We start from the raw sequence: 26,431 nt of genomic DNA, 5'->3' as shown, positions 1-26,431 counted from the left end.
CCAGATTTCACAAAGACCCAAGCACTTCTTTCACCATCTGGTCAAGAGCAACTGCTACTGGAAAACAGAAATGGGGAGAACTCTGCTGAGCATCGTGCAGAAATGAGCTTCTTCTCTTGTTTCCTAGCCAGGGCCTTGGTGCTGAGCTGATGGGCCTGCAGGTGGATTACTGGACTGCAGCTCCTCCCATGGACAGAAAGAGAGACCCGGAGAAGAAGGACCCTTCCACTACCAAAAACACACTGAAATGCACTTTCCGGTCCCTCCAGGTCAGCAGGTTACCTGCCAGCGGGGAGATTGCCACCACTCCAACCATGTCCATGACCGTCGTAACAAAAGAGAAGAACAAGAAAGGTAAGGTAGACGTGGTGATTGTTGCAAAAGGCCAGGAACGCAGTGCTGCTCTCCTTGTTCCGCAGCCCCATGGCTGACTTGTCAGTCCTACATTACAGTCAGTCCCCGGATCCTAGTCAGTCCATGGGTAGGAAGTGGCTCAATGAGGTGATAGTTTGAAAGGGTGACGGTTCTTTGTGCTGTAAGGAGATGTGTCCGTGCTCACAGCTGGATGGCTAAGATGGCATAGCCCAAATGAAATATGATGGGGACAGAGAAAGGTCAGTTGTGGGTGACTGTGTAGAAAGGAAGGAGATGCACAGGGATGCTGTCCACACAGTGTTCCTTGTTGCTTGTGTGGGTTACTGGGTGAGACAGGAGAGAGCTTGTGCCCCCAACCACCAGGCTGAGACACTTGGGCCTGAAGTCTTCATGCACATAGATGGCAATGCAGAACGCTGGCATGGCCAACTCCTGCCAAACAAGCAAGAATTAATTCAATTAGTATTTTGAGACATGAGTATTTAAATAAGAAAACAACATGACACCACTAGTGAATCTTGGCGCATCTCTTGTGAGCTGCAGAGATTCACTTGTTTGCTTGTTTGATTTTCTTCCAGTGATGTTTTTACCCAAGAAAACAAAAGACAAGGAGGTTGAGTCAAAGAGCCAGTGCATTGAAGGGATCAGCAGGTTGATTTGCACGGCGAAGCATCAGCAGAACATGCTGCGGGGTACGTACAGCTTGCATCCCCCAGCTCTGGGCTGAGCTCAGCTGCCGGCTGTTTTCCTGCAGGCAAAGAGCTGCCCTCATAGCTGCCCTGGAGTCGGTGTAATGGGGTCTTCCTGGGGAAGGGCTCGGATGCGGCCAGCATGGGGTATTGCTTCATAGGTCTGGGATGTGGGAAAGTCCTCCCTCTAGTAGGACCCTGGGTGAGGACAAAGGCTGGGCCGGGCTCCACTTCCTCTCCTTGTAGTTCAGTGTTTCCTGTGCACATCTGGGAAGTGGTGATGGATTGAGAGCCACAGTAGTGGCTGCTCCTCCAGGCAGGGGTCTGGCACAGAGGCGTGCCACAGCAGTAAGCTGTGCTCACATCTGCAGGCAAACCTGCAGTGCCTGTCAGGGGAGCTGTGTATCCAATTACAAAAACATCCTCGTTGCCTGTTCAGTTAATAATTCCCAGCACTGTCAGCAGCACAGAAATCTACTTGGGCCAGAATTGAGGAGGGTGACCCAAACACTGTGAGAATGCTGAGCGAGGGGTGGGTGCAGAACATCACCTCTGCAGGAAAGGCAGACCTGGTGAAAAGCGTGCTGCGTCCAGCTCCATAAGAGCACGTGTGCTCAAAAAAGAAAGTGGAGCTTGTTTGAGAAATCGGAGAGATCAGATCAGGTGAAGCTGAAATCAGCAGTCAGGGGAGCTCCGGTGTCAGCGCTGCTGGAGCAGCAGGCTGAGCTGCTCTCCCTATTGCTGGTCTGTGCTTCAGCCACGTGTAGAGATAGCAGTGGGTTGGCCCAGCGGCGCAGCTCGCACCCTGAGCACAGAATGTAGCCAGGCCTCCCTCTGCTGACTGCAAGGAGCTTTCTAGCAAAGCTGTTTCTGGTTGACCACTTGCACTTGCTGTTTTCCAGCTCAGCTGTGATATTTATTTCTTTTTAACCTTCCCTTGTAGTCCTGATCGACGGAGTGGAGTGGAACGACGTCAAGTTCTTTCAGCTGGCAGCACAGTGGTCCTCTCATGTCAAGCACTTTCCCATCTGCATATTTGGACACTCCAAATCTAACTTCTAGCCACGCTCGGAGGGACCTGTGTCCATCCCAGGGACTGCACACCAGGAGCCAGGAACTGCGTGCCAACTGCGACTCGCATCACTCTGCCCTCTCCTGCAGAATTAATCACAGATGTGCTTGGATTACTTTTGAATTACTTTTTTTCTATTAACTCTTAAGTTTACTACAAGGGAAGGAAACCCCCTTTAAAACAAAGGCAAAAAACAAACAACAACCCAACCAACAACAGTCTTAAATATAGATGTGCTGTCAACCAAGCTGTGGGGGAGTTGGCAGGAACAGGCAACCTGCCCAAACACCTCCCACATCGGAGCAGATAGCTGAATAACTGCACTGCTTATTAACCTGAGACCTCATTGGTGTGTGTGGGCTGGGGGGGCCATGGATTTTGCAGAAGATCCTGCACGTTATGGTGCATTTCGACCCCTCCCTCCATATTTCTAGGAAAAACGATGGCCAGTCTTTCTTCCTGCTGCCAAAGGATGAGAGATCAGCGAGTCTGCAGGGCGTCCAGCTTGTTTGCAGAGCTAGAGAGGTGCAGATTGGAGCTTGCCCTGCGCTATGTGGGGTCTGCCCTGGGGACGGACAGGTGGTCTGCGCTCAGTGCTGCCTGAGGAAGGCTGGGCAGGAGCAGGAACTGGGGGGAGCACGAGGCGTAAGGAACCTCCCTGGTCTGTGACGATGACCAAACTGAGCCAGTCACCGCGTCCCTGCAGTGCTGCTGAGGGGGACAGCGTGTCAGTGGGGTCGCTGCTATTTACATACTCACACCGATTATTTACCTGTCAATAAAACCTCGTCCAGCCTCCAAGGGGAAAGGATTTTTTTTTTTTTTTTTTTTTTTTTTTAAATAGCTGCACATTTTTTTTAATGCTTTCTTAAAAAATGAAAAAGACAAAGAAATAAAAAAAAAAAAAGACCAAGAGGAAAAAAAATAAAATACCAACGAGTTGCCAAAAAAAAAAACCCAACCCAGGAAGATGAGCCGTTGCCTGTGAAGTGATCCATGGGTGTAAGGGCTGGAGCTGCAGCCAGCCAGGAGCTGTGCAAGTCCAGCTGCCTGCCCATCCATCTGTCACACTGCACACGTGAGATAACAAGCGTGAGCTGCTTCATCTGCTCTGCCTTCATCCTGCCTGGACTGTGCTGTCTGCACCTGGGTGTGCTGCCCAGATGAGCCACCCAGCCCTTCTCCTCATAGGACTTTGAGGCTGTAACAGAGCTGCTGGGGGCAGGTGCTCACCTGCAGCCTGTAGGAGGTTGTCCTTGCTGTCTGCTTTGAGAGTGTGCCCTGCTCAGGCATTCATTTCTCTATGGGATGCATTCTGTTCCCAGCAGGGCATTAGCTTTGCTGTGTGATGTGATCCTGCGCCACAGTGGAGGCTACAGGTGGAACGGAGCAGTGGATGAAGCCGGGTGGGTTCTTCATCTCTGTTGGGCACCAGGATGCCCTGTGCCTGGGCTCTGTTTGGTCTGGCTTTTGCTTCTTTGACACACCTTGCTGCTGCCGGGATGAGGGGATGCTCTCACAAGGAGACAGCATGGAGTTGGTTGAGGCTTGGGGAGCAGGGTGTGCCTGCTGTGTGGTAGAGCAGGCAGCTCAGGCCTTCAGGGCCAGGGGCTGAAGCTTTGGGGGGTCAGCTTGGCTCCCACCCCCGTGGTCAGGCTCTGCAAGCATTTCCAGAAGGTGCTGCTGGAGGACAGGGATGGTTTTGAACCTTTCTCTGCTTTGGCTGCTCAGTATAGTTGTATTTTTCTCTGAAAGGTTTGGAGATCCTAATGGTGTCCTGCTGGGACAGGTCCTGCTCTGCCCTTCTGGTGGGCTCGGAGGGAGCAAAGTGAAAGTGTGGTCCCTGCTGCAGCTCAGGGCTGGGCTGCTCTGCTGGCTTTGATTTAATGAAATCCTCCCATTGACCAGGAGGAGGATGCTGTGCAGGCTGTGTGTGCTCCCATGGCGCTGCCTGTGGGGCAGGGCTCAGCTCGGGCTCACATTGCAGTGTCCATCTACTCCTGTGGTTTTGGTTGACCTGAGCTGATGCTGTAGGACTGCGTAGTGTTGCCTAGCAGCAGCAGCAGCGTGGGAGATGGTGTATAAGCACATCCCTTTTTTTTTTCCTTTCTTTCTTTCCTTTTATAAATTGCATTGAGGCTGTCGAATCAAAACCAAAAACCCCTTTCAAAGGAAATTAGTGTGAGATTTCTTCCTCGAGGCTCCCAGTGCTGTGGCAGGAGCTGAGTGATGGGCTCCACCTCTGGGCACCGCACACAGCCCGGTGCTGTGCAGCGGGTATGGGACGGGCAGACCTGCTGCAATGGCTGAACGCTGTGCTCTGCTGTGTGCTCCAACCTACTGTAAAGAGAGGGGCAGTAGCTGGTGCAGGATTGCTGGGTCCTGCCAGTCCACGTGTACATTGCCCTGCTCTATGTGTGTGTGTGTGTACGTGTGAAAGGAGCGCTGGGTGTGTTTCGTGTTGGTTTGTGTCTTGGTGTAACTTTGTACACCCCAATTCACCGGGTTACACCGGAGGGAGACAGTAACGCTGCTGGGAGAAGGGCTCCCACCTTGCTTGGAGATGAGGGCTCCTTGTGGCACTGACCTGGTTTGACTGTGCTGGTGAGCAGATGAGATGGGTTTTGTGGTGTCGTGCTGCACCTTGTGCTTGTTGGTCCTTTGGGTTTCTGGAGATAAAGGCTCGTCCCCAGCTCTGTGGATTGGTCACCTGCTGCCCGTGCCAGCGGGAAGCAGCTCACACAGGAAGGCCCCACCTGGTCCTTTCCCACCAGCAACAGGCACGGAGGGAGCAGCACAGAGCCAGGATTGGGGCATTGCACGTTGTGGCTCAAAGCTCGAAGGGAAGACCCTGTAGAGAGGGGCTGAGCTGATGGCTGCTGCTGGGTGTGCAGAGGTGGGGGGTCCTGGAGCAACAGTGGGTGCGATGCTTCTGTCCCCAACCAGCGGGTCCTTGGTTTCCATAGGGAATAGCACTGCTCTGCAGCACTGCGGGGCAATGGGGAAGCGCTGTGCTGCCATGGATGCTGTGTGCTGTGCTAACAGCCCTGCCCGGCCCGCAGCACTCGAGGGCGCGTTACCACTTTGTAGACTCCCGAGTTGTCCATCTGTTTCATTGTCGTCTTGTTTGGGTTCTCGGTTGTTTCTTTTTATTTTTATGACGAAAGTTCAAATGTAAATAGCCTTTCTTGGTTGTTTTTTGTTTTGTTTTGGGTTTTTTTTGTTGGTTTATTTTTTTGGTTTTTTTTTTTTTTTTGAACAAACTGCAACGTGCTCGACCTCGTCAACTATTTTATGGTACTAATGCAACACTAATAAAACTGGACATGAAAGCACATCCCCGTCCCTGGAGTCATCTGTCAGCAGGGGCTGTTTGGCAGGAGGAGCCGCTGGGTGTCACAGCCGGCACAGGGGGATGGATACAGGGGTGGGAGCGGGGGGAACCGAGCCTGGCGAGAGGGCAGGGGTGAGCTGCTAAGGGCTGGGCGGTGCGGGCTGTAGGTGCGTATTGCGGCTCGTTGTCCTCCCTTGTGGCTGGCAGCACGCGAGGACACGCGGTGCTGAGCGTGAAGCCCGTCGCTCCGCCCGTCGCCGCTGGGCTCCCCCAGGCCGGGCGCGGCGCTCTCCGCCCCACGCTGCGCTCCGTGCCGGCCGCCTCCTTCCTTCCTTCCTTCCCTCCCTCTCTCCTTCCCTCCCTCCCTCCTTCCTTCCCTCCCTCTCTCCTTCCCTCCCTCTCTCCTTCCCTCCCTCCCTCCCTTCGCTCCCGTCCCGCCGCCGCCCCGCCTTCCTCCCGCCGCCCTCCCGCCTTCCTGGAGCGGCCGGGCGGCAGCCGGCGCGGCCCCTTTAATTCCCCCCGCTCCCCTCCCCCGCCCGGCCGTTTCAGCCTCCATTTTCCAGCGGATCCGGCACCTGGAGGAGGAGAAGGAGAAGGAGGAGGAGGCGGCGGGAGCGGCCCGCGCCCCGCACCCGTCCCGGGCATGGCCGCCAACATGTACCGGGTGGGAGGTAGGCGCTGCCCCCGGACCGAGGACCGGCCCGGCCGCGTGCGGGCGGCGCTGCGGGCCCGGCGGGCCGAGGATCCGGCGTTGGGGCGAGGCCCGGCCCGGGGCGGGGCGGCGGGGGTAGGCCGCGAGCGGGGGCGGCCTGGGGGGGGGATGGAGGCCGCGCGGGAGGCCGGGCCCGAGCGGGGAGGACGGGGGGGAAGTCGGGAGTGAGGATGGCGGCGGGGTGAAGCGGGGTGAAGGGGCGGCGCGGGGAGACCGAGGGGCCGCGGGGGGCGGCCCTGGGTGGAGCGGGCGGAGGTTGGGGCCCACCCGGGAACGGCTGCGCGGGGATGGGGCCGCCAGGGGCCGCCGGGCCGTGGGTCGGGCCTCTCCCCGTGTGCCATCCCGGCCCGGCGCCCATGGGCCGCTCGTCCTTTGTTTTAACTCTCGAGGAGAGGAGAGGAGAGGAGAGGAGAGGAGAGGAGAGAGGCGGCGGGGTCCGGCGTGCGATGTGATGGAGTATCAACAGCCGGGTGGGCCGGCGTGGCTTTGCGCTCAGCCATTTTCCTTTGCGAGAAATGTTGTGCGGAACTTCCTTCTCCCCGCGTCCGTGGGGCTCCGGGGCAGCCCTTTGTGATGGGCTGCAGTAAACACGCAGTAAAGTAAACGGAGGGGAAAAAAATACAGCGGAGGTGTCCGAGCCGCCCTGCCCGGCTGCTCGCCATCCTTCGCTACTTTCTGTTCTGTCTGCCTTTCTGGGCCGGCCTCACTCCGTGCCTCCTTTGTGGCAGTGTGGTGCGGTGTTGGTTTACAGATGGATGATGAGCTGTGCCTCTGGGCCGGCCTGCCGCTGCTTCCTGTGCTGCCCCGGCAATGGATGCGCGTGTGGAGCCGTGTGTTGGGTTGTGGTGCTCAGAGGACAGGGATGGAGTTGAGCCTTGTGAACTTACGGCTGGGATGCTGGTGTGAATGGCAAAGGGAATCGCTGTTTGGTGTTTAATATCGTGTATGTGAGTCCTGAGTGCTGTACTGGTGTGTATCTTGCATGGTACCTGTACTGTGTGCCCCGTAGGCTTGTACAGGCAGTGGGAAGGGGCCCGTGCTGGAGATGTATAGGCTGCTTGCTGTTGCAAGTCAGCTCATTGCACAGCAATGGGTAAGTGCAGCCCAGCCGGGGTATTGCTACGGATGATGATGCTGGGATGGTGTCCTTGGTCTGGGCCCATCCCGGTGCTGGATCATACTTACAGCAAATGAACCCATCCTTGTGCTGGGGTGGTGTTGGTGTGTTGCCAGTACCCAGCAGCAGGCGGAACCCGGCCTCTCTCTGGCTGCACTGCTGAGGCCATGGTGAGCGGTGCTGGGCAGCTGTGCTGTGAGGCTGCATGCTGCCACTTGGGCAGTTGTTTTTCCAGGTGTCTTTGTAGAGCCGCTCCGTAGTCCTGCTGTGCTCCTGCAGCTGCCCACCCCAGGTGCAGGGTTCCCTTGGCCTTAGGTGAACTTAGTGAGGCTCTTGGCATCCCTTTTCCCGGCCTGTTGAAGTTCCTTCAAACAGCAGCCCTGTCCTCCAGTGTGTGCCACGTCTCTCACAGTTCCCCACATGTCCACAGAGTGCATTCCCATCACTAGAAAGGTGATGGGAAAGGCTGTGGCCCCGTGTTGATCACATGGCTTCTCTTAGTGGCAGCCAGCTGAGGGTCGTCCCTGTGCAGCCAGCCTTCATCTCTGCAGGGAGCCCCATTGCTAGGGCATGCTGAGCCCCTGCTGTAGCCATTTGGCTGATGTCGGTCACCCCTGTGTGCTTGGGAATGGTGTCCGGGCTTTGCTCCACAACCTCCGCAGGCAGAGGGTGAGGCGCTGGCTGGTGGCCAGTTCCTGTGCTCGGGTGTTGCTCTTGTGGATGAAGCCTTGCTGGGTGTGCTGCCGAGCCCCACGTGTGGATGGATGTGGCCATTTCTGTGCTGCGGCCCCGTCCTGAGCCAAGAGGTTGCGTTGCTGGGTTGCTGCTGACCTCTGGTGCTGGTGGCTGTGTGCTGAAGTTGTGTGTGCGTTCCAGGGCGGGATTAAATCCCCAGCTGATTTGTACACGGTCACTTCGTGTACTTCCCATTGCAGGAAGAGCATCCAAGAGATAATCCACCGCTGGCCTTGTGGTTACCAGTCGCGTGCGTGAACTGCAGACCTGACAGCTGCCAACAGCAGCCTGTGTGATGGAGATCAATAACACTCCTGGAAGCGCACGTTGATCGCTTTTGGCCGGCTTGTGAAACGCTGTGGGTTTTGCTTTTGTGATCCAATGTGTGGACTGCGCTTCTCTGACAGATGCCAGTGTTAAGTTAAGCACGTTGACAGCTGTTTGCACGGGCTCCCCGTGCAGGAGGTGCTGCAAGCTCCACTTCTGCTCTGTGCCTTCCCCAGGAGTTCAGCTGCAGCCCCAGTGTCCCAGCAGTGCTGTAACTGACAGAGCCCCGCTGCAGGTTGATCTGCTGTGTTATCCCCTTGATGCAGCACAATGACAGGTGGTTTTTTTTGTGTGCGTTTCCATCTCGCACCAATTGGAGGAACTGAAATCCTTCCACCTTTCCTCCTTCTCTCCCAATGTGATTTTCCGGGATTATTTTCAATCTGAATCAGGCTCCCCGTGGGACTGTGTGAACAGCTGAATGGGTGCAGTGGGAGGGCTGGGAACGAGGCGGGGGGCAGAGCTACCGAAGGCAGTGCTTCTGTGAGGCAGACTCCATTTATGCCTTTAGATGAGAAGCTTTTTATACGTTCTTTGCTTTTAAGAGTTATCCTCTTGCTTGGGAGTGCACTACACCACAGAACTATTGGGACTGTTGAGTCTGTAGTGGATATAGGGTGTGCTTGAATGCGTGTTCACAGCTAGAGGTGAGTCAGGCACATCTCAGTGTGTGATCAGCAAGTCTAAGTGAGACTGTAGCCCTCTGGTGCCTGGTGTTAGCACCAAAGATCTGCTTTTCCACCACCAAAGTTCTGGAGCTCCACCACCTCTTTGGTGCTGCTGTCTGATCCACACAGTGTCAGTGTGGCTGTCTGCTCTGTGCATCTCTTGTGTCAGTGTCACCATCCCCAACGTTTTTAAGAGCAGCAGCATGAAGTCACCGCCCTGTTATTGCAGGGTGTCAGTAATGCATCCCCAGGGACCAGGTTTGGCCTGTCCCCATGTGCTTACGTACCGCAGCCTGGAATCCAGGCTCATGCCATCCACGCTCCAGCTTATGGCTCCTGGCACCCATAGTGCTGCCTGGAGCTGCTGGCAGGTGACTGAATGTGTCCTGATATCATCATGGTGTCAGTAATAACTTTGTCTCTTTCTGGTAGAGAACAGAGGTGCAGAGCCATGAAGAAAGCTTGCACAGAAGCACACACCTGAAGCAAGCAATCCAGATAAATGAATGAAGGCACATGTGTAAACCCTCTCCTGTCCCTTTCTTTATTACCGGTGTGTAGATGTGGATGGCAGGAGGGGTTAATGGGAGCATCACCCCACTGCTCTGCATTCCTTACCAGGGCTGAGCTGCTTTGGTTTGCTTTTGTTTTGGGTTGTTTCTTTATTAACATAAAGCTGAAGTTGAGTGTTTGAAGGTAACTTGAACTGAGGGTGGGTTTGGTGGTCAGAGGTGTTAAATAACCAGCAAAGTTAATAAAAATTAAGAGTCTGTTCTTGCAGCTTTTGAACTGGTTCATGCAGTCAGCAATCCTAGAGAATACAGGATGCTTTCTGACTGATCACATTACAGAAATGTGCGGTCTTGTGTTTTCCAGCCATCCTTACTCTGCCTGATACGGACTGAGCCATGAGATAGGTGCGATGCTGAGGCTGGAGCTGCAGCGTGCTTTGCTCTGTGCAGCTCTGCTGGTTGCAAGGCTGTGGTTACTGGGCAGAGCAGGGTGAGAGCAGGAAACTGGCTTCTGCTGGGGCAGCACACCTTGCTGCTCCCTGTCCCAGCTGGGATAAGTGTTGGACATCACCTCTGTTTGGTTCTGCGCATCTTCTGACAAGAAGCGATCTGTTACATCGCTGTTGCTTGATCTTACACTGCATCTTACTGCATTGTGAAGTTGGTGTTCCTTATGTCCCCCAACAGAAAGCATAGCCAGCCTTCTTGCTGTGTTGCCTGAGCTTCTGCTGGAAGTCAGGTAACGGGAACAGCCGGGAAAGGTGTTTGTGTGAGATAAAGCAGCCCTGGTCTCCCCTGTGTCAGAGATGGCTGCTGCAGCGCCCACATGCAAAGAAGCCCTGCTTCAAAGAGTGTTTTCAAGTCCTATTTGATTCTTCCTCTCCACTTGTGAAACCAAATTTGGTCTGTTGGACTGTGTTGTTAACAAGAACTAATGAGTTTCTGCTGTAACTGTTCAAACTTATTTCTAAAGGAACGTGGTCACATCACGGTTCAAAAGGAATCAAATCCTTGTTCTTAGATGAAAAAGGTCATTTATTCCCAGCTGCAGATAGGAGTTCCTCATGTTGTCTCATAGGGTGTGCAGGGTGGCAGTTTGCAGGATCCTCACAGCCAGCTCTGCATGTTCAGTGTGACAAAACAAGCTCTGAATACTTCTGGCAACCTTTTTGTTTCCACACCTTTCACCAAAGGGATGTTAAAGCTTCGGGAGATGCCACAGCTCTTCATTTGTGCCACGTGTCTTTCAAGGGAAGATTCTTATTGGATCACTCTAGATTTAGTGCCTCGAGGTATATTGAAGCCACTTGTATCTCCACAAAGAATTCAGCATGTAAAGAGAAGAGTCTAATCGCTTCTGATTTACTTGCTTTGCCTCACCAAACCAGCTGCTGCCTCCAAGGAGAGTGCTGCATTTACATAGGATCTCTGGAGGCAGATGAGACCTGGCCTGACTCAACAGAGGTGCTTTGTCTTAGGGAAGGAGGGGGGTGTTCTTAAGACAGTTTTGACTTGTCATTGATGTACGAGCCTAACTTTAGTAAGGAGAAGTGAGCTGGCAGCTTTAAGGTGAGTTTGCAAGCAAGACAAAATGTAGGCTTCTCTTGCATCTGGCACTCTTGTTTGAAGAAACACCTGCCAAGCTGTGGTAGCAGTTTGTACTGGATTCATGTTGTGTATGACCTGGCACAGGAACCCTGCTCCTGCGCTTATGGACTGTCATGCTAAAGACCAGCCCACAAAAAGGTCTGCTGGCACGACTGGAATTACGTAGGCTCACAACTTTGCTAATGGAGAAAATGTTTGTTTAACTACATGCTTGCAAACTGAAGTGCTGGAAGAGGTAATACAGAACAGGCTTTGTGTCCAGCGGACTTCAAGTCATGCTTACATGTCTGATGTAAAGCAAGGAAGTGGTTTGCCAGGGGTGTGCAGCTTGCTTCCATCCTGCAGGGTGCTGGCTGGTTGCACCTAGTGGGTCAGTGCAACCCGATGTGCTTCAGGTACAGCTGGAGTGTTGGGATGGGTGTCTTCATGCTGCTATGAAACACTGATTTCTAAGAGCAGAATTGCTTCTTTACCCTCAGGGTACTCTAGAAGCTTTATTTCATGTCCCATGTTCTTACAGGCTCACTTTCAAGTCTTGTTTGTACACAGTCTCCCTCCCTTGCCCTGCAGCCAGCACCTCAAGCTGCAGTTACCTGGATGTGCTGTAGTTCTCATTGAGGTGCTTTGTGAGGTCCCACTGACTCCCCAGCCTCTTCTCACTGCAGCAGCAGGCTGTTGTCCTGTTGTTTTTCCTCAGATCTGCCTTGTTGCAAACAGCAATTCTGTGCAGCTGGAACAGTGTTGAGTTACTCTGGGGAACGTACTTGCCCATAACAAATCAATTGGAAGCTGATCGAGGCCAGGACCTGAAGGGGTAGCGGTGGCATTGGGGGGCACAGAAGGAAGCAGGTGTTTTCATAGCTCCCCCTCATGCTGTGGAGCCTCTTGGGAGTTGCTTAAAATCTAGTTTTAATTGCCTCTGCACTGGGAGCCATTTCATGCCTCTGAGTGCCTGTCTCACCTTGCTCACTTACCTTGTAGCGTTTAGTATCTCTGTTTTAAAGATAGGGATCCGTGATCAGAACTTAATTATCATTGAGGCTTCTGTTCCTCTGCAAGATGTTTGAGATTTAACAAGTGGAAGAGCTAATGCATGGCTAATGGGGCTGCATAAACCTCATTTCACTGAGGATTGGACAAAAAAGGGAAGAAAGATATAATGGGAATTTTCTCCCCCCCTTCTTTGACATGACAGAACAAAGAACAGAAGACCTTTGGGAGCTTCCAAATCCCTTCATGCTTTGGAGTTAGAGCAGCTGTTTGTCCAGGTTGTGTGTCCTGAACTTAGATGCATTTTGCTCCAGCACCATAGGGGACATTTCTTACCATGAGCACGGCGCTCACACACAACTCCTTTCTGTTGTGCTGCCTCTTGGCTTCTGCCCATCTCTGTCCAGGTGTGTGTTTGGTGAGGCTGGGCAGCACGTACCTCAGCACTGGTGAATTAGCCACGTTCTGTTCCCACTGCTGGAGGCTGGAGTGGCATCGTGCTCTGTTTTATTGCTGACGACTGAGGAGAAGTTAGCGTGAAACTGAGAACATGGACTTCTGCCATGCGTTGTGAATACGTGAGGCTCAGCTTCCTTTAGTACAAAGCAATCCTGAGCTGCTTCTGCATGTGTGTGTAGAGGGATGCGTGCTTGGAATTTGATTGTGGTGGTGTAGAGCCTTTATTTTACAGATTGAAGCCCAGCTGCCCTTTCCTATTTTCTATAGGTGTAAATCAGCTGGTTCCTGCATGCTGCTGGGTGCTTGGGTCTCCTTTCCGCAGCACAAACAGGTCTTTCAGCTTGTGCTTCCTGTAATGACAGCGCTGTGCTTTAAAGCTTTCACTTTTGAAATTGTATCTGCTCTGTAACCAAACGTTTCCTCTGGTGATGGCCCAGGGAGCAGCCAGGAGTCAGAGTGAGCCTGCTGCTATGGGGCTGCTGCCAGCAGCTTGGCTTCCCCAGCCTCTGCCACACAAATGGGCACCATGGTGGGTCATACTGCCCAAAATGCAGGGTGGTTGCCAGGTATGTTGGAGAACTGGAGCTTACCTAAAGAAACTGGCCTGACATTGACTGCAGGGCCCTGCAGGGAGTGCTTGGTGAGGCCTATAGTCACAAAGCACACAGAGCCCCTGAGGCTAATGTGAGTTGGGAAGGATAAAAATACTTTTGGGCATTTTTGCAACTTGATCACCTGAAAGCCTGTAAGGTTATTAGGTAGCTCAGACACAGCTAATCTTATAAATATATGACCTCTAGACAGTATGTGTTCATCTGCATTACCCCCTCATTTTCTTCTCCTCGGACCCGTGCAGGCTTATCAGCAGACACAAAGAGGGCACGAGGCAAATGATTTTGTGGTCATGTCTCGTAAGCATGTGTGAGCATAAACCCGTTATATTTATTGCTAATGGAGAATGATTATTTTGCTGCCTTTGTGGAATATTTCCAGCTTCTGTGGTCTCTAGGTCATATCCTGGCTTGGCAGTCCAGTATCTGTGTAACAATATTGCTTTTCAGCATGTTGTGTATGATCCCACCTCGAGAAGAACAATGGAATCTTTTGGAGCAGTTTTAGGGCTGTAGGTGTTGAGTTGGTGCTAGCTGTGTGAGGGTCCTTGCTCACTGCCTTGTGCTGCTGCCTTGCTCCTCGGTCATTGCTTCGGCCCAGTGGCAGAGCATTCCATACCACACAAGAGTGATGCTGCCATTGGCAGTCATGTGTTGCTTTGCTCTTTATCAGCCTCGACTTTTCTGTTCCTAGACTTTTTTTTTTTCAGTGTGCTCTTTCCTTCCTGTTCCGTGGAGACGCAAGCATCTTCCTGTTATGTAGAGGCTTGTTAATTCTGTGTCCCCATCCTCGCTCTGGGCTGGCCTTGCTGCCCCTTGAGGCGGTGGAAGGCTGCCATTGCTTTGCATTTTAGAAAGATTGAAGCTAACAGCTTAAGCAATTAACTCCCTTTGCAAAAAGCCGGCGTGGTCAAGCACCCACTTAGCAATGGTGGATCCTGTTGATGTGTTCCTTTAGAGGTTTACCTGAGTCGAGCCCGGGGGTTTGGGTGTTTTGTGTCAAATACCGAGAGATCTGAGGGGAAACGGTCTGGAGTTTGTTGGCGTTATCTTCTTATGTGGGTGCATGGGAGAGCTGCTGCAGACCAAGAGTACAAGGGTGGCTGCTGAGGTGAGCTGAGCCCACTCCTCACTTCCTTGGCCTAGGCTGGTGGCTGCTTCTGGAGGCCCACACCATTCGGGGCCCTTGAGCTTCTCTGTCTGTGAAAAGCTTGGAAGTTGCCAGGCTTGGAGCTCAGCAATTCAGAGCTGTTTGCTTGGTGTGCATATGGTTTTTATTTTTTGGTGTGAAGTGGTCTGATCAGAGGGAGAGAAAGAAGCTGGTCGGTGTAAAGACAGGCAGCAGAGCTCCATTTCTTTGGAAGAGCAGTTTCTGACTTCCAGCTTGCACCAACGCGTGGTATGGATTTTGTATTTCTGTGCTCAAAACCAGGGACTTAATGGGAACCTCTTGCTTGTGTCAAGAAATGAGCTCAGTATGGTGTCTTTAACAGCTCAATATGTGGGAATTTCATTTACTTTTTAGCAGCTCATATTTTAAAGACTCTCTCTTCTTTTTGCCAGATTACGTCTACTTTGAAAATTCATCAAGTAACCCATATTTGATACGAAGAATAGAAGAACTCAATAAGGTAAACAATCTTTGCCATTGAATCTCTGATGTTAATTGACCAGGTGATTGTTTGATTTGATTAAAGTCAAAATAAATCTCTGGTAATTAGTAACTTAAAATTCTTTTGTTGTGATGGTTCTCTGGAATGCTTTTAGACCTGCTAGATTGTCCTCCCTTGATGGGAAAGGACAGAGCATCAGCTGTGGGTCATTCTCAAGGTGACTACACCCACCTATGGGGTTCCAGCCCTTCTTCCACAGTGTGCCATGATCATGTGCCATGTAATAACTAATAGCTTGGGCGCAGGATGGAGATCTTTGTCACTTGATATTTCTTGAAGGGAACTCACTCAACAGGAAGCCATTATTTGCTTCCTCAGACTCTGTCTTCTTTGTTCATCCCTTGGGCCAAGGGATGTATTATTTTATTTGCCTGCTGCCATTGGTGTGTTTCAACACAACAGCAGGTGTGATGGGTTGTATGTGGGAAGTCTTTGATGCCGAAATGTGACCTATCTATCTGAGGAGGAAGTTCTGTGCTGAAGGCATGAACTGTGACCAAAACATGCCTTTTTGAGGCTTAATACTAGTGTGTGTTTTACAGGAATGTAACGTTGCTGTTTCTGTTGTGAAATTAAATGAACAGACTGAAAATAGGGGATTTTCTTCAGCCTTCAGTGATGGGAAGGCACGCCTTCCTAAAACAGTTACTCGGAAGAGAAAATGGATCAACATGACAAAAAACCTAAAGTTTAAAGTGTCCTTCTTCTCAGTGCAGATCCTTTTCTGTTAAAGAAGTAACAGGAACTTCCTTACCAAGTTCCCCATGGATTCACAGCAGTTTGCTACCAGTGGCTGTATTCCATGTTTCCAGGTGCAGATTTGTTCCCCACTTTGTAGGAAAGCGTTCAGGGGTTTCTTGTGCCCCCTCATGCCCTTTTGTCTCTTCTCTTTTCCTCCTTCTTTCTACTTCTCCCACCCCAGGTTTGACAAAGGAGCGCGTGGTACTTGCAGCCTGGATCTTGCTCTTTGGCTCGGGTCTTTCAGGTTGAAGTGAATACTACTTGAGTTGCTGTTCTTTTCACTGGTGTCAAGGAAACCTGGGTGACTAACTGAAAAGGATGGTTCTGCCTTGTTAACACACAGCTATAAGATGACTTCTGAGTTTGTATTTCATCACAATTTACAAGTTCTGGTTTATTTATAAGAAATTATACGTGCTCTGCACCAAAAACTGGTAGGATGCGAGTGGAAATTTGCATATATATATTCTCTGTCATCTTTTTCTCTTGTGTGTCTGTCTTTTATAATAAGAGAGCAACCTTTTCCTCTGTTTGCATGTTAGCAGCAAGCGTGTATTTCAGTTCTGCTTTTTGTTTCCTTGTGGACAGGTTGCTGGTCCACTGTCTTTTCTTGCAGGCTTCCAGCAGGGGAATTCAGATCTCAGCCTTCTAGTTTCATATCTGCGTGCCATCCTAATTTTCTAGGACTCTTCAGTAGCAGGATATAACTCTTTTATGTTGCATTTTCATTATTTATTGGTTTATTTTAGAAACAATAGGTTGGCTGGGTCTGTTACAAACCAGTAGGTGTGCTTCCTTTAGAGTTTGCCTAAAGCCAGTTCCGCAGTTCAGCAGCTTTACAAGCAAATCATCACCTATCTTGTTTTAAAGAGTTAAAAGAAAATGATCCCAAATCATTCAAACCTTTGGACTTCTTTGTATATTGTTACTGGTGTATAGTCTGTTGCAGGGTGCAGCCTCCTTTGTTCTCTTTTTGGAACGATTGCATTGGTCATCCTTTATCTCAGCAGCCCTGCCAGGGAAAAGAAGCCTATGGAAGTTGTTTTGTGAGAGCAGTAACAAACTGGGTTCTTTCTTGCTTTTCTGCTCTCCTGCTGAGTTTGGACAACAGCCTAAACCTCGATTCTGTTGTGTTTCACAGTGAATCTTGTTAGGATTTTAAAAATGCTTTTGCGTTCTGCTAAATGCAGGCCTTGCACCTGAGAAGTAGCGCTGTGGTGTGCTGTAAGTGCAAACAAGTGACTTGTCACCCCTTGAAAAATCTGTACCTGCTTAAAATGGCAATCCTGCAGAAATGGTTAGGGGTGCAGGGCTGGCCACGCTTCCCTGCTCAAGAATGGATCACACTGGAGAGTGTTTTAGATAGCACCCCCCAGCTGGGCAGCCTGAACGGTGATCCTGTGCAGGTCTGGTGGCAGAATTGCTGGCAGTTTCTGGAGTGTTGTAGTTCAGTGCACGCAGTTCAGGCTTTGTGCTCATTTTCTTTTCTTTTTCAGACTGCCAATGGAAACGTGGAAGCAAAGGTGGTGTGTTTCTACAGAAGAAGAGACATTTCCAGCACACTTATTGTATTGGCAGATAAACACGCAAGTAAGCTTGGCTATGATCATATCGCTTCTGTGCAAAATATCCACACTTGGGTAGAATTTTGTTGCAATTTTTTAAGTATTGTTACTTCAAGATGTAATTTCCCCTCATTCATCTTAAGCAAAGTGCACTGCTGGTTTGGCTGACTTCTTTTTCCCTGCCATACGTCCTTAAAAACTTGGTTATCACGGTGGGGGGGGAATATAAGTTTGGGACTGAATAAAATCAGTTGGGACTGAATAAAGGCATCTTAATGGCTCCATGCAAACTGATTTCCTAACTTCTGGAATGGGAGCGAAAATATTCTTTCTTCTATTACTTCTCCAGGAATTGTTTGGATAGCAAAACAAAACAACAGTGACCAAAAACCCCGCTTTGCTTTAAGGAGCAAGTCCAATAGCCTGATGATAGGAAATCAGCTTTTGAAATGGGGCCAACTTGAAACTTGGCTAGCAGGAGTTGTCTTTAAATCTCAGTGTTAGTCATGTATTATTTTATTCGAGTTGACATAGATTTCCTTTGAACATGCTGAGTAAATACATTTTAAAGCCCTGAATTTTAGGACATTCCACCTCTAGTTTGGATAGCTCAGCTCCTTTTGTTAGGAAAAGAGCAGTGTCTAGGCTTGAGACTTGAACATTTAAAACTTTAAGTAGTATCTATAATTTCTGCTTTTTTAAAAATAAATAAGGAACATCATGATACTTAATACAGTTCAGAGTTGTTCCTGCTATCCTAGCTTGGCCTCCTTTTCTGGTACGCATTGATTTGATTGTTTTTACTGAGCACTGTGTTAATTTCTGCTGCTGTGCCCTCTGTCAAGAGGGGACGTGTGAGACAGCTGAGCAGAGATGGAAACTTATTTCTAAACAAAAACTTAGGGTCACGATTCTTCTATTATGGAAGCAGTTTGAGAATACTGACATCTGCATACAAAAATAGTTGTGTGTGTAGTTCATGTGTTTGCCCATGTAAACCTGTAATGTCCTTGCACGGACATTCAATTCAAGAACAAATAACAGCAACAGAAGAAATAACAGAAGCTGCTTTAGATGTGTGCATTCTGAACTTGGGGATGAAGGAGCATGGTGCAATCCTCAGCTTTCAGGAGTACCCGTCCCATTTCTGGGGGAGAAACAGTGCAGCGTATCACATAAAGTCGGGCACGTTATGTAGGGTCCTTGCAACCTGTTTGATTCCGCTGTCAGTAAGGGTTAGATTTACATTCATTACACCTTCCTCTGCCAGTTTAGTATCTCTCCCATCTCATCCTTTCTAGGTAATGGAAGCAGCATTAGTTAAAATGGTGCCAAAACAAGCACGTTGAACGTGTGGGGAGGATGTAAGCAGGCACAGTTAATAAATTGTGATCGTAAATAATAGAGTATGTGAGATGTACAGCTCAGATTGCTAAGATGTAGCAAGAAGTATGGGCACCCTTATCAGTCTATTTCCAGGCTCTCCTGTGGGCACAGAGATAAGGAAAAATGACCAATCCGATCCAGGCACATCAGAACTATGATTTGGCTGCTGGGTACCTTTGTCTTTTAATGTGCTTCATGAGAGATGTATGAATAGACTGTGATGCGTGTATAGTATGGATCTGGCTGGGTTGCGTGGGGATTCATTAAATCTGGTATTTAGTTGTGACAGTGAATACAGTGTCTGCAGGTGTTCCCAGCAGTATATGCTGATGGGGAAAAATGCATCAAAACTGGCAACCTTTTAATAAATACAAATATTTTCTGTTGTATATTTAAGTCCAGGTCAACCCCTCTGTTGCACTAGTCTAACTGTACACTGGGAAAAGTCATGTGGCATTGAGCTGAGATTTAGCTGTGCTGCTGATCTGTGGCAGCAGGCGAAGCTTTTCTGCTATCTCTTCAGTGCAGCACTATTCATTTTATCCAAGAATACTGAAGCTTAATAGGAGCTTCGCCATGAACAACATGACTATTGATTGCTTGGTCTGCGTCTCACTTGACTAGATTTAGTACAGGAAGCAGGTAGGAATGATTCAAAGGCATGCATGTCTCAGGCTGAAAATGAAAACCCTTCCTTTCAACTCTCATAAACACTCTTTCATCCTGCAAAGACTGATTTCTTGTAGTGATGAAAATGAAGGGTTTTTTTTTAACGTAAACAAACAATTTGTTGTTCATTTCCATATCTGTTTGAAAGAATATTCTATGCAATGATCCCAGCAATAGAGTTTCTGAGGCTCCTTCTTACCGTAAACTTTTTTAATAACTACAGCTTTTCCTTTTGGTGCAGAATAAGATTTTTGCTCAATGACTTCCATTTACACAGATGTGCTGTTGTGTGGATTCTGTTCTTCAGGGGAGGAGAAGAGAATAAAATGATGCTTTTTGGACAGCAGTTCTTTACTCTGAAAAAAAACCTGACACCCTGTGTGATCTAATGAGATACAACGCTGTGGATGTTAAGATCCTAGTAGGGTTACTCAAGGCTGTCACCGGCTTTGAGTTCGTTTCCATAAAGTCTCCTGTTGCCTCATTTTGATGCGTTTGCAGTCAGATGTACGTATGTGCATCGCTGATCTTTTAACTGCCTTTGTTCGGCTGATTAATGGAGCTTTCTGACTGCAGACATTCCTGGATTTGCAGTCTTATATGCAGATGCCTTCATTTTAGGCCTTCTCTCAAGATCAGCGCAGTGAAAGAACTGAATAATGGGAAAATACCTGTGTATTTTCTAGTACTGTTTCTCTCAGTGCAGAAAGGAAAGAGGTGGGAATTGTGGAAGGAATGTTGTAAAGCTATATTTTTAATAGAGAATTACGCCCTTATGCTTTTACTGTACAATCCATCAGATATTTGGAAATCTGAGCAGGTGGTATTTTCTCATAGCTCTTTACAAAGAAGAGAAACAAGCAGGCAGCAGCTCATTCCGTAGTTTGTGATTGTGAGTACCTGGTGTGTGCAACTGGATCCTGGGATTTGATCTGTGATCTTACTGTTTTTATCACATGATATCCAACTTGTCTAAGCTGTCCCATAAATCTTTCAGCCTTATAATGGCTTCCATACATTGCTGGCACTTTCTATTCATAAGCTTCTTTAATCACCTCGCAAATTATTCTCGGGAATTTCTCTGCCTGGTTGTGAAATGAACCCACTTCACCGGTAGGAGTCTATTGAATGTTCTCACCCAAAGACTTTGTAGTGCTTTAAGGTAGAATATTGCATGCAGACAGAATTACAGACAGAACCTGATAGAAGGGAACCGTGCTCTGTATTTTATTGTTTATTCCTCAAGCCGCAATTGGATGCTGTGACTGTATTTTCTCCCTATAGTTTCTTCTATAATTAAGTAATTATTTCTAACAGCAGGAATGGGATCTCCTGTCCTCTCTCCTAACCATCCACCCTGGCTGGCTCCAGTTCCGTGCTCTCCATCTTGCAGCAACGGTTCTTTTACTTCATTCAAAATACTCATCCTGATTGTGAAGCCACGATGTTAGGAGTTGAAGAGCCACTTAGCTGGTGTGAGCCGAGCGGCATGGGCAGCACTTGGCAGCTTTGTGGTCAGCTTTCATCAGCTGGTGTTTGGGTGCCAGGCATGCTTGGCATCATGCTTTTGTAAGTGCTGAGTCTTCTAAAAATAAGCATCTTTTAATGATGAGGTGTCATTACTCAATCAGTCCGTGAGCTGCGTGAGAGCCGTGTGCCCAAACAGCGAGGGGTCCACTGTGTATTTTTAGATAGCACCAGCCAGTGTAAATGCATTTTGTGGACAGCTTTACTGATTAGTTCTTGACTGTTTTACACCATTTTCTCCCTGATCCACACACACAATTATAAAACAAGCCAAGCTCATTAATCTGTGCATGGACATTTTTGTGCCCACTGCTGAGAGGAGGAAACTGTGATTTCCTCTTTCAGCACTGGTGTGGTGAGGAAGGAAAGTGTCAAAAACGGAGCGTGTTTGCTCCATCCCTTCCCACAGTGTTGACCATGGTTGCAGCAAGTCTTCACAGTAAGTCTTGGAAGAGGTCATGAGATGTTTGCTTGGTACTGTGGTCAGTTTCTCCTGATCTGTCCAGGTGTAAGGAGTAACACTTGTTGAAAGTTGCACCACATTTTTGTACCTGTGAGTCAATATTTGGGTATTGGTAGAGAAAATAAATGAGGTTCCAAGGCTTAATATGGACCATTAGAAGTGGTCCTGGGAAAAGCAATCTGTTGTCACAGCATTGGTTTCCTCCGGCGCAGAAGGATCTTCTGTGGAGTTATAGAACTGTTGAATGTAGAGTTGTAGAACATCTTTCAGAGCTGCTTAGTTGAAGTTTCCTTCCTGCTGAAGGAACCATCACAGGTCACTTCCCCCAGCTTGATTGAGTTTCCCAATGTTTTCACTCCTTTTTCTATCTTTTTACCTTTATGTGTAAAATGTAGTGATACTATGCTAACTAGAATAATAGAATCACCAAGGCTGGAAAAGATTTCCAAGATCATCCAGCCCAACCATCTGCCTATCACTAATATATCCCACTAAACCATGTCCCTAAGTACAACATCTAGATGTTTCTTGAACACCTCCAGCCACAACTTCCATCCTTCTGTTACTACAGGCGTGCCTGTCTTCCAAGCTGGACATCCCAGTGAGCATCTTATTTCTGTGTCATTTGCCTTTGTACTTTTCTGAGTTCTGCCATGTGGCAACTTGCACAAAGCCCAGAATGCAGAGAATCATAGAATCACAAGGTTGGAAAGGACCTACGAGATCATCTAGTCCAACCGTTCTCCCTTTACCATACCTACAGCAAACCACTAAACCATATCTCCTAGCTCCCTACCCAGATGCATCTTGAACACTGCCAGGGATGGTGACTCCACCACCTCCCTGGGCAGCCATTCCAGTGCCTGAACACTCTCTGAGAGAAAAAGTTCCTTTTATGTCTAGTCTAAACCTCATCTGATACAACTTGCGGCCATTTCCTTGTGAGAGCTCTGTTGTATCTCTGCGGTGGAGAGCCCGGTCAGATCTGTATCAAATTGCTATTCTTTCTAATGTCTAGCAAATATTGATGTTTAATTTCGCATCTCATATATCCAGTCGTTTTAAATTACAATTTCTGCCTCTTGGGCATCTCCTGCCAACTCAGTTTGCTCTTTCTAATTATTTTCCCCAATATATATTAGCTTTCACATGAGTCTTGCTGTTTGTGTCCTGTCTCTTGCTTCCACTGTGTCCCTGTCAAGCTTTTCTTAATGCGCTATTAATGATTCTGTAGTCAAACATCAAATCATGCTTAATGTATTGCAGTCTTTGCAGCATTCCACTGGCTACTTTTGCATAACTGCAGTATTACTGCTTATATCGAGGCTAAATGTTTCATTTTAAATCCACATGAGTGCATCTATCAAGCAGAGAGATTAATTTTGAAGCAAAGCTTTACGAGATCATTGAAATCCCAATATACTGCACCGGCTGTGTTCTCATCACTTACCCCACAGTACTGCCTTAAGTGTGGGCATGTGCTTCTGAAAGGAGTTTATTATTGTTATTACTATATATTCTAAGACTATTGTCTTTTATCTTTCAAGTGCTGCCATTCTGGAGCCTGAAGTCTGCTTTGCTGAGAGTGTGAGCTGCAGGAGGTTGAGGTTCAGTTGTGCTGCATGCGTCCTGGAGCCTTAGGCTGACTTAGTCCCATTTGGGTTTATAGCCATCTTACACCTTTGCAGTGCGTGAGGTGATGAGGTGGTATTCGTTACTGTTTTAATCAAAGCTGCTTTTTGCATGACTCCAGTCCTGCTTTCCCAGTGCATTTCTTCAGAACGCATTTGTCAGAAGGCATTGTGCCTTTTCCTTTGTAAGGCTGCGCGTAGCAGAGCTGGCATAAGGAAACATGTGCATCCCACCTTCCTTGCTTCATTACAAACACAAGGCAGATAAATAAAACAGGAGTTGGAAGGTTTGTACTTCCAGAGATGAGCTTGGTTTTGCTGGGTGGTTTTGTTTTCTTAGTAGATAAGACTAGCGTGTGGCCCTCAATATACTTTTTAATGTAGTTTTTGAAAGCTCTCAGCTACTAAATATACTGAAGATATTAAGTGTATTAAGTATTAAGCTGCTCCTTAGTGTTTTTCCTTCATTACTCTGTGCATACTCTGATTCTCCAGAACCTTTTCAAAGTGCAGGAGGCATTCATGCTTTTTCCATGATGTTTTTGAGCAAGCAAACTGGTGGCTTGGCGACTTGTTTGTGGATTGCTGCTGGTATATTTGCAGTAGCCACAGTATTCATTTTCAACTAAAACAAAATCCACTTCAGTAAATAAAGGGCAGAACCATGAAACTGGGGCACAAATGTAGATTCTGTGTTCCAGTGTGTAGAAAAATACTAAATAGTAACATGGGCAGCAGTGTTGACCTAAGCTGCAGGCATAGGTCTGCTCTTTGAGAGCACAGCGGCAGGAAAGTGGAAGCTCTGCTGTTGGGGTATGAGACATTACAGCTCGTCCAGCTCGAGTCTGGGAAACTTCGTTGTGCTTTTGGACAATGCAGTAACTGCCTTCATTTCACAGGGAAGGAGGAGATCTGGGGTTTTCTTTCCTGTCCTTCATCATGGAGCTTTTGGTTTTCTATCTCATGTGATTGACAGGATACTTGCTAATGAATGCAAAGCATGACAGTAATTTACTTTTAACAAGAACAATGCCTAGAGATGTTTTGGATCAGTTGTGTATCCGTATGGGTGTGATTTCATGTATTTACTCTGGCATTCATTTAAAACAGGTTGGATGGAGATAACATGGCTGGAAGCCGGTGGTGGTGGATCCTGGATCCAGGCTAAGCTTTGTGCAGCAGCAGTGTGTGAGCTGCAGCGGAGGAGGGCTGCTCACAAGGCTGGCCTTGGGCACTTTGGTTACATTCCAGTTCATCTTGTGACCGTGATCTATTGCCTGTGGTTAGGGTGAAGAGAGTGAAATCCGCTCAACAGAAATCCTCAAATTCAGTAGGCATTTCTTTCAGAAGCTGTTGAAGGCAGGATGGGGCGGTGTGCAACTGTGTACACTGGAAGGTACACATGCAGGGTGCATGATAGCTGACACCTGATGTGAAGACTTTGCTGTCCCTGCCTTGTTTGTCGTGCATCAGCTCCTTCCCCAGTGCTGCGGAGATGGCTGGTCCCTTGTTTTTCTGTGGCACGTTTGTGACCACAGCTTGGTGGGCCACTGCAGACATTGACCTGGGGTGCTTTCATTCTAGTGGTGATAAACACTTCTTCACAGACATGACTTAAAGCTTCTGCATGAGTTACCTCATTATTTCCTTAGATTAGATGTGAAGGTTCAGAGTTTTTCACCTTATGTCTGTTTATTATTTAGCAAAGGTTTTGGAGCTGATTGCCTTGGAGTCCATACTTGCACTATGTTCACAATGGTCATTTTGTCTCTCTGTGACTAGGAGAAATGGAAGAAGAAATGGAAAACCCAGAAATGGTCGACTTGCCAGAGAAACAGAAGCATCAGTTACGACATCGTGAGTTATTTCTCTCGCGACAGCTGGAATCTCTGCCAGCCACACACATTAGGTAACAGCCATTTTCTTCCTGTGCTTTCTATTCAGAAACCAAATGTCGCTATCATTCAAGTACTCCTCAGTGTAATATTAAATTTTGTGTGCAACTTCAATAGTATCAGCTTATGAATCACACAAGCATTTAAGATGTGTGTTTTTTCATAAAATATGTTTCTCTTTTTTTAGAGGCAAATGCAGCGTTACTCTGTTAAATGAGACAGAATCCCTTAAATCATATCTGGAACGGGAGGTATGAACCCATTTTGTGAATTGTCAAGCTTGAACACTTTCTTTTGGCACAGTTTAGATTTGGTGGCTTTTTGTAAGCTTTCTAAAAAGAACAGTTCTTCTTTCATGTCTTAAGCATACGGAGTGTTGACAGGGGGAAGCTTTGGGCTCGATACAGTCTTCATTTTGATGTGAAAATCAGTGGATCTAGCAGGCCAGGCATGTTTACATTCCTGTGACAGTAAGCTGTCCCTTCTTCTGTTAAGGGAACCTTCTTGCCTATCAGCATGGCAGACTGAAAGCTCAAGATGGAGGCTCACGCTCCCAGACTACACGGGGTGGGAGGTGAAGTATCTGTAGACAAGGGAGCAAGCCAGCAAACTCTATTTCCATATATTAGTTTTCTCCCATTGTCTTACAGATTTATTTGAATGTGGTTTAAGCCTGATCTCACCTCATGTCTCTGAGGAGCTTAGATCCCTGGGTTTTGGGTTCACTGTTAAAACTATTTACTTGCAATCCTTCATTTGCCACCACAGACACTTAGATCCTTGGAAAACTACTTGTCACTGAACTTCTGACTCCTGCAGAAATTTTAGCAATCTGACTCCTTAAAGGTACCTCAGCCAAACACTTGCAACTGAATTGTCTTACACTGTTGGGTTTTACTTCTTCAGATGTTTGTGATTTTAAAAAATTACAGTCCTTTATTAATACCAGTATATGAGTTTAATGGTGTCTGAACCACTGGCTGCCAGCTGGGCTAAGCAGTCTAGGAATATGACAATATAAAACCCTTCCTTTTGGAAACTAACAACAGTTTTTCTTAAAACTTCATGCTAACAAATAATAAACCATTTCAGTGTGTGATTATTTGAATACATCTGCAAGCACGTTTGGATTTGAAAACATTTCAGTTTTACATGAGAGGAAATCTTGTAATTGAATGCAGTAGCGTAACAGTCATTAAACTGTCCTTGAAGAAATGCAAAGAAAATAGGTTGTTTTTGGTTTGAAGGAGCCTGTTGCAGTCTGGGCTGACTTTTTTAATGTGTCTTTAGCTTTATTTATTGAAATGTAAGATTAATTTTAATCCAGTGCTCCAGTTTAAGAGAATGTTAAACAAAGCACAGAGATTAAATAGTCAGGCTTCTCTTTGGAATGTGAAACCAAAAACATGTCGAGCCTGCTCAGGGCTGCCAAATGGCAGAGCATCAAACGAGGGCTGTTGTGTTCAGTAATGCTTGTTACCAGCTAGCAGTCTGGGAGATGCCCGTTTGGAAGCAAAAGTTAATCAAACTGAAATTAGTTTTAGACTTTCCTGTACCCAAACTTTAAGTCGTGCTTTTTCTCCATTGCTCCCCAAACATTTTTATTACCAGCAATCTGACAGGTAGGTAACTTGGCTGAGAAGGGAGCTTTCTCCCTCTAATTGTACAGTTG

The 26,431-nt window shown here is 48.0% G+C and overlaps 2 protein-coding genes across 17 annotated transcripts in view; both read left to right on the top strand.

Annotated features, from left to right (window-relative positions):
* PACS2 (phosphofurin acidic cluster sorting protein 2) overlaps positions 1-2,937 on the top strand; it is a 57,964-nt gene extending 55,027 nt beyond the window's left edge. For 8 of the 10 annotated variants that reach the window (XM_032446289.1, XM_032446288.1, XM_015869426.2 and 5 more), the window contains 3 exons: positions 128-354; positions 954-1,067; positions 2,008-2,330. In XM_032446289.1, the coding sequence (XP_032302180.1) occupies positions 128-354; positions 954-1,067; positions 2,008-2,126 (460 nt within the window). In that variant the 3' untranslated portion in view covers positions 2,127-2,330. Of the gene's footprint in view, positions 1-127; positions 355-953; positions 1,068-2,007 lie in introns of all 10 variants that reach the window. The other 2 variants (XM_015869422.2, XM_032446287.1) reach the window with 1 other exon arrangement.
* A 2,926-nt stretch (positions 2,938-5,863) lies between these two features.
* Positions 5,864-26,431, top strand: part of MTA1 (metastasis associated 1) — a 64,862-nt gene continuing 44,294 nt past the window's right edge. For 4 of the 7 annotated variants that reach the window (XM_015869431.2, XM_015869432.2, XM_015869430.2 and 1 more), the window contains exons 1-5: positions 5,867-6,141; positions 14,773-14,840; positions 17,120-17,213; positions 24,647-24,773; positions 24,947-25,010. In XM_015869431.2, the coding sequence (XP_015724917.1) occupies positions 6,114-6,141; positions 14,773-14,840; positions 17,120-17,213; positions 24,647-24,773; positions 24,947-25,010 (381 nt within the window). In that variant the 5' untranslated portion in view covers positions 5,867-6,113. Of the gene's footprint in view, positions 6,142-6,618; positions 6,653-14,772; positions 14,841-17,119; positions 17,214-24,646; positions 24,774-24,946; positions 25,011-26,431 lie in introns of those variants that run through there. The other 3 variants (XR_001556743.2, XR_001556744.2, XM_015869429.1) reach the window with 2 other exon arrangements.

Source organism: Coturnix japonica, chromosome 8 (genome assembly GCF_001577835.2).
Source record: "Coturnix japonica isolate 7356 chromosome 8, Coturnix japonica 2.1, whole genome shotgun sequence".
NCBI lineage: Eukaryota > Metazoa > Chordata > Aves > Galliformes > Phasianidae > Coturnix > Coturnix japonica.
Note: the sequence above shows the minus strand (reverse complement) of the source record. Positions and strands in the feature narration are given on the sequence as shown.